The 7074-nt window shown below is 39.7% G+C and overlaps 2 protein-coding genes across 2 annotated transcripts; both read left to right on the top strand.

Moving 5' to 3' along the window:
• The first annotated feature begins 272 nt into the window (after positions 1 to 272).
• On the top strand, positions 273 to 2335 carry LOC105178770 (uncharacterized). The gene has a single exon (XM_011102316.3). The coding sequence runs from the start codon at positions 461 to 463 to the stop codon at positions 2024 to 2026; it is 1566 nt and encodes a 521-aa protein (XP_011100618.1). The 5' UTR covers positions 273 to 460; the 3' UTR covers positions 2027 to 2335.
• A 2297-nt stretch (positions 2336 to 4632) lies between these two features.
• Positions 4633 to 6474, top strand: LOC105178771 (putative serine/threonine-protein kinase WNK11). Its single transcript, XM_011102317.3, has 3 exons — positions 4633 to 4789; positions 5237 to 5762; positions 5875 to 6474. Exons 2-3 carry the CDS (start codon positions 5250 to 5252, stop codon positions 6262 to 6264), a joined length of 903 nt encoding a protein of 300 aa, XP_011100619.1. The 5' UTR covers positions 4633 to 4789; positions 5237 to 5249; the 3' UTR covers positions 6265 to 6474.
• The last annotated feature ends 600 nt before the right edge of the window (positions 6475 to 7074 follow it).

Genomic DNA, 7074 nt, shown 5'->3' with positions numbered 1-7074 from the left:
GTTGCAGCAAACATGCATCGTTGGAAGAGTCTAAACATACAAAACGATTCAACATAGTATGCATTAAAACAACATCGTTGAATAAGAATGTAGCAAAAAAGAATATATATGAAAAATATTGGGTTAAAATTGGCACTGTATCAACCGACTTCGATATTTATAATTATTATTATTTTTTTTTTGATATAGCGACATTTGTAGTTAGTAGTAAAATAAGTGTTGGAAAAGATATATCACCCATAATTTAAATGGTCAAGGAGGTGAATGACAAATAATCAAAGGTTGAGGAGGTCGTAAATACTTCAAAATTTGGGTAGTCTTCCTGTTATTTCCCGGGGCAAAGGTCGAACAAAAAAGCAATCTCAAAACCCACTGCCAAATCGAGTTCCAATTCCCCCAAATTCCCAACCCTAAATCTTGAAATCTCTTCATCATCTACTGCTTCTCGGCAGAATTAATCATGTTGTTATCCCCTGGCCACTCCCCCCGCCACCTCTCTACTCCTTCCCCCGCCCCTTCCCTCTCCTCCGATCCGAACCCTAACCCTAATTCCTCCGTTGTTTCTACTTCCGGTCCTAATGCCATCACCGGCAAGCGCCGCCGCGGGTCCACTGTTCTGGACGAAGACACCTACGTCGCCGCCATCGAGAAGATCATCGAGCGGGATTTCTTCCCTGACATCCCCAAGCTGCGTGATCGCCTCGACTGGCTGCAGGCTGTGCGCACACAAGACCCTGTGCTTATCCGCGACGCCCAGCTGAAGATCCTCGAACGCCGCCGCCAACGGAAATTGGGGGATGCTGCTGATGCTTCTACACGCTCCACCACTGCCACTCCTGGTTCGACTTTCTTCCGGAATACTTCTGTAACTCCCTCCCTTTATAGTGAGCATAAAGAGAATTTTCTAAGTGATGAACATGACGACGGTGGTGATGGAGGCGAAGAGCAAGTGGATGTATCGCTCTCGCTTGATGAATTCTGTAGGAAGTACACCAGCGAGGATAATGAGAGCTTCTCAAGAATTATGGAGAAAGTGAACAGAAAGAGGAAGGAAAAGTATGGGTATTTGTTGGAATGTGGTGCATCTGAAGAGGATGATGGGAACAATTTGATTGAGAATGGTAGTAAACGAGAGAGAATTGATACTGATGGATATGGGACATCAGATCAGCCGTTGAGTACTTTGAAAGGGTGGAAATACACGCCAAAGAACTTATTGATGTATCATCCAGCTGATAGAGGGGAGGCACCTTTAACAGAGGAGGAGAGAGCCCTGAGGCTGAAAGGGTTAACAAAAGAGATTAGCAGATCGAATACGCGTTTCCATGGGAAGACAATGGATGCTAATGCATTGAAGGATGATGATGACAATGCTGCAGTGCTTTACGCTCCTGTGGCTGGGGCTACCCCAGTTCCAGTATCATATAGAGATGGTGATAAACTGAAGAGGTATGATTTGGAGGACCTGAGGAAGACTCCCAATAAATTTTATGTGGAATCTGAGAAGAAGGCAGAGAATGGATATAGTTTTGTGAAAACACCATCTCCTGCTCCAGGGGTGGACGAGTCACCATTTATAACATGGGGAGAGATTGAGGGCACACCATTGAGATTAGATCCAGAGGATACACCAATTGATATTGGGGGTAGCGGGGAGGGGCCACAATTTAAAATCCCAATGCCGCCTTCGAGGGATGTGAAAGCACATACTTTGTCTAGGGAAGCTGCAAGGAAGCTCAGAGAGAGGTCAAAGATGTTTCATAAACCACCATTGCCTTCACCAGTTAGAGGAGGGAGCGCCAGTCCAAGCACGCGGATTCTATCACCTGCTGCCCAGAAGTTTATGAGGAATGCAATTGCTAAGTCTTCCCGATCTATTGATGAATCACTGCGAGCAAGCTACCGCAGCGGCAGCCCTGGATTGAGTACTCCAAAAGCTAGCAGGAGTGTGTCTAGATTGGCAAGAGATGGCAGCATGGGTTCCAGATTGCCCTCGGTAAGAGAGGGCTCTAATCCACCATGGTAATCTGGTTCCTCCAGCCTGGGGTCAAGGTAGCAATTGTACTATATCAAAAATAGTCTTAGGATGGAGTACGGGTTTTATTTTCAAAAAAATCGTAGAGCATTGGAAGAAAATGAAAAGTATCAAAGTCGTCTAATGTGTACCCTGTTCTCTGTTCATTGGCTTGGATGCTGTTTTCTTTTCTGTTTCTGTATCTCTTGATTAGTGAAATGATGTTTTTTTATTTCTGCGTAATTTTTGTAAAGGATGAAAGTTGTTCAACGCAATACTTATTGTCTGAAATGTGTAATGCAAAAGAAGAAAATTCAATTCTTTTTGGCTTTTCTCTTAATGCTTGATTACTGTTATGGATCCATTATTATTCTTCTGTTGACATGAAGTTCTTATTCATTGTTGTCAAAGAATAGTTCACTCATAGGTATGATCATTTACCCTTGTCTTCACATTTCATAATTTACTCTTAAACAGCATCTTGTGGAAGTTCCTTTATATTCAAGTTCTAATATCTTTCACATGATACTAAAAGGGCACTCGGAATCCATGAAGTTGAAGCTTAAGGTAGCTGTAGTCCTTTAGTGTTTCACTTTCAGCTGGCACATAATGCAGTTCTTATTATTTAACAATGATGTGTGTTCCCACATCTTCTTGACAGTTGGAACTGATACTTGAAATGTTCATATTCTATATAGTTGATGTTATTTTGATCTCTCAAAAGTTTTACGTTTTGCTTAGGATGAATCTGTCGATTAGGGCCAAAATGTTCTTTCATATTGATATAGATTGAGATCTCAACTGTTATGTTGCATTGTTGTTTGTAGCTTTGCATTTCATGTTGTGAGAGATCTTCCGGACTTAATGTAAAACTTCGTTTGACAATTTAATTGTTTGTATACCATGTAGTTTACATTGACAAAATGACCCTGGTGTGTTGGAATTTGCAAATATTGTTTGTAGCTCTAAACTTTTCCCATGCCCTTATCTGAAACTAACAATTTTCTTCTATGTTCTAAGATTAAAGACTCCTCTGTTGCACATATGACATTGGTGAAGAAAGGGTGAGCATGCAATATCAAGAGCAAATAGGCTACCTGTTTTCAAGGTTTTAGTTTGCTTCTACTCTGGTTCTTAGAAGTGTGCACAAGTGTTGTGTGTGCCCCCGCATCTGTCACTCAAGGGCTCAAAAAACTTAACCATCCACCGAGACCTATACAATGTATCATTTTAGAACTGGCCACCCAACCTATAAAAACCGCTGCTTACTTTTTCTGACTCATTAGTGACCTATGTAGTTGTTGGTATAAGTAGGTGCACCTTGTTTGAACTTGCAGTTAATGATTCATCGTGATCGTTTGTCCTTTTATTTTCGGTAGATATCCCATGTTGAAATATTTCAACGCATGATCTTTGGCAGAGATAGCAAAGTTCTCTAATAAAGTTGTACTTTCTCTCTTATTTCCGTGATCCCATATGGAACTCATATATTGCTGCATTCTCACTAAATGAGCTGGTTTGTGCTCCAGAAAGGCCACTGGCATCTTAGAGATTACTCAAATTATAGTGAACTCACATGTTTTCACATGGCTTCCATTTATGCCAACAAGAAGCCACTCTGTTGATTCCACTAGATGGACATGGTTTGATTTGCTTTCTAGGATTGCTCTGGGTTCGAATTGAGAAGATAAGACACGATCTATTTGATTTTAGTTCAATCCTTAAACTATTGCTTTCGTAGTTAACTTCTTGTTCGCAGTATTATCTGGTCTTCTGAAATGACTGAACTGATTCAATTTGCCAGACATCAATTGGCCAGCACAGAAAGTGGAACTCTCTTTCCCTTTCTGTGTCAAGTACTGGGTTTGGTCGGCTAGGCATCACAGGTTTAGGAAAGTTTCTGTACAAAACATGTGTGCCTGTGGCTGTGTTGGTACGTTTTACTCGTGAAAGAACACAGATGTTGCATGGGTATGGCATGAACAGCAATGGCTTTTATTCAAGTTAAGTCTGTGTGTTATTTTGATAATCTCTTTCCTTTTTGGATTTCAATCTTACGTGGGTAGAGTGCATCATACTTGATGGTGATGTATAGCAAACTGGAAATATTGAGTTTGTTCAACGTTTTCATTAATGATTCACGTGCAATTAGGTGTTTGGACGAGATATTTTCTCTTTTGATTTTCTTCTCCTGCATTCACATTCCATGAATGATCGGCCTGGGAAGATTGCTAATTCTTTTAAATTATAATAACATTCATGACAACATAATTATATGGAAATATTCTCCTTTCATTTACAAATCTATCATAAATTAATCATGCAATCATCACATCAAACTGAGACTAAGATCCATACCCTATTATGTGATTAATTTTTGGTTTTCACGTATATCAAAATCTTGTACCAACGAATAATTAATTTTATTATTATTATTTAACATAAGGTCAAACTATTATTCATGTTGCCTAACAAAAGCATTCAACTTAGAATATGCCTCTCCATGCAGAAAAGAACCCACTCTTACACCACGCAAACGCTGTCAAATCCTTATCAAACCATACTAAAGAAAATATCCCAGTCCAAGTCAACTACCAAAATCTGTATTTATAGCTGCCTACACTTTCACACGCCCTCTTTTCTTTCCCTTCAACTTTCTTCATTACTACTCAGCAGCACTTCAAATCTCATCAAAGCTTTTCTACTATTATATTACTCCCTTTTCCTTCATCATTTCTTTAGTTTTTCATATTGAAGAAGATTACTTGCTTAGAGGTACGTGTTTCTTGATTTTGTTCATCCTTATGAATATATATAACGTATAGGATTATTGAGTTTCTTGTTTTCGTTGTTTTTTTGAATGATCTTTCTTTATTGCTATGAAATCAGAATTTCTTCAAGTTTTGTTTGTTTCTTGAATTTTGCCTTCTGCTGTTGACGTGATTCCTCACATATTTTTCTTTTTCTGTATGAACGCTTTCTCCGTTAAATCAATATGAATAAGCTTTTTCGATGTATGATGTTGGTCTTTTATGCCTTAGTTTCGGTTTTAAATGTGGTTCTTCCAGTTATGCCTTATCATTTTCTCCATTCCAGTTTCTGATATGAATTGTTGGTAGAAATATGAAAATTCCTTGTTAAATTTCAACTATTCTTAGTTAAATTTTTCTCCGACCATCATTTTCGGGTTATTATCATTTTCTGAGGGCAGTTTTTCTGCAGCCAACTGAGAAATATGCCACCATCAAATAGCAGTACAAAAGCAGCTGATGATCAAGAAACGGAACCCTTTGTGGAGGTTGATCCATCGGGCCGATATGGGCGTTACGCTGAGCTTCTGGGCAGTGGAGCCGTGAAGAAAGTCTATCGTGCATTTGATCAACGAGAAGGCATAGATGTGGCCTGGAACCAAGTCCGCCTCAGGAACTTCATCAGCGATCCGTCTGTGATCATTAGGCTTCATTCTGAGATTGAGCTGCTCAAGACTCTCAAGAACGACAACATCATCGTTCTTTACCACTGCTGGAAGGATGTCGAGCAGAACACATTCAATTTCATCACGGAGGCATGTGCCTCCGGCAACCTCAGAGACTACCGGAAGAAGCACCGACACGTCTCCATTCAGGCCCTCAAGAAGTGGGCTGTTCAGATCCTCAGGGGCTTGGACTATCTGCACACTCATGAGCCGTGCATCATTCACAGGGACTTGAATTGCAGCAACATTTTCATTAATGGGAACATTGGCAAGGTAAAACATCATGTGAGATTACAAATTTGCCCCCTGGGTAAATATGATAAGGGTATAATATCGGGTTAGATGATCCCATTTCCAACACTAAAAGTTGACACGGGTATTGCAGGTGAAAATTGGAGATCTGGGCTTGGCGACAGTTGTCGGGAAGAGCCATGCGGCGCATTCTTTGCTAGGCACACCGGAGTACATGGCGCCCGAGCTGTATGAGGAAAACTACACGGAGCTAGTGGACATATACTCGTTCGGTATGTGTTTGCTGGAGATGGCAACGTGTGAGATACCGTACAGCGAATGTGACAACCTCGTGAAGATATACAAGAAAGTGACGACGGGAGTGATGCCTCAAGCCATGAACAAAGTGAACAACCTGGAGCTGAAGGCGTTCATCGAAAGGTGCATCGGCCAGCCAAGAATGAGACCCTCGGCTGCCGATCTCCTCAAGGATCCATTTCTTGCTGATGTTGTGATCGATACAGATGAAAGCGACCACGTTTGACTAAATTTTACAGAACTGATTTGCTGGAAGGATGAATGATTTCGTTCTGTGTTATGTATATATATAGAGAAAAATCAATGTGATTGATTGGATCTTTTTGAATAAACCATTGGAATATAGTTCATGATTATGTGAAGTCCACTCATATCTCCAAGTGTAGCATTCATGCTTAAAATCAAGATTCTTTTATTGGCATATTGATGGCCGAAATTTCCACTTGTTTCAGGAGCATCTGATATTTCCTTGATATGTTGTGTAAGGAGCCAAGAAAGTTAGAAACTGGTTTTTCTGTCTGCATTCATGTTTGGATTGCTGATACAACCTTAAACCTCCACAAGGCAAAGATATATGTCCAAATTACAACATAACGAAAGCCAGATCGAGAGAAATACAAAGAAAATCCATCTCGTTTCAGAAAATAAGAATATCAAACAGTATTTCTTACAAAATTACAAGCATGAACATTGATTCAGACATTACACTGCAAAACAACATACATAAAGATGAGGTAATAACTGTCGAAATCAATTATTCTCAACTTATTTTCTCCCTTTATTCATCAAACACCATAAGAATTAGAAGCATCTGCAATGAAGTAGCAGTATATAATTAAGGATTTAGTGCAATTTACCCTCCTGATATTGAAAATGAGCAAATTACTCACTTATAAAAAGGATTGTTTGCTATTTTCCATAACACAGATAGGTATATTGCAATTTACCCATATAATTAACTTCAGAATTTCTTGAAAAAGTCGTATTAGCGCTAGCTGAACTACTCCGGCTTTTCTTGGCTGAGAAAAGTTTCCAA

Source organism: Sesamum indicum, linkage group LG12, assembly GCF_026168435.1.
Source record: "Sesamum indicum cultivar Baizhima isolate 11 linkage group LG12, ASM2616843v1, whole genome shotgun sequence".
Lineage (NCBI taxonomy): Eukaryota > Viridiplantae > Streptophyta > Magnoliopsida > Lamiales > Pedaliaceae > Sesamum > Sesamum indicum.
The sequence above is the reverse complement of the archived record's forward strand: the minus strand, read 5'-3'. Positions and strand labels throughout refer to the sequence as shown.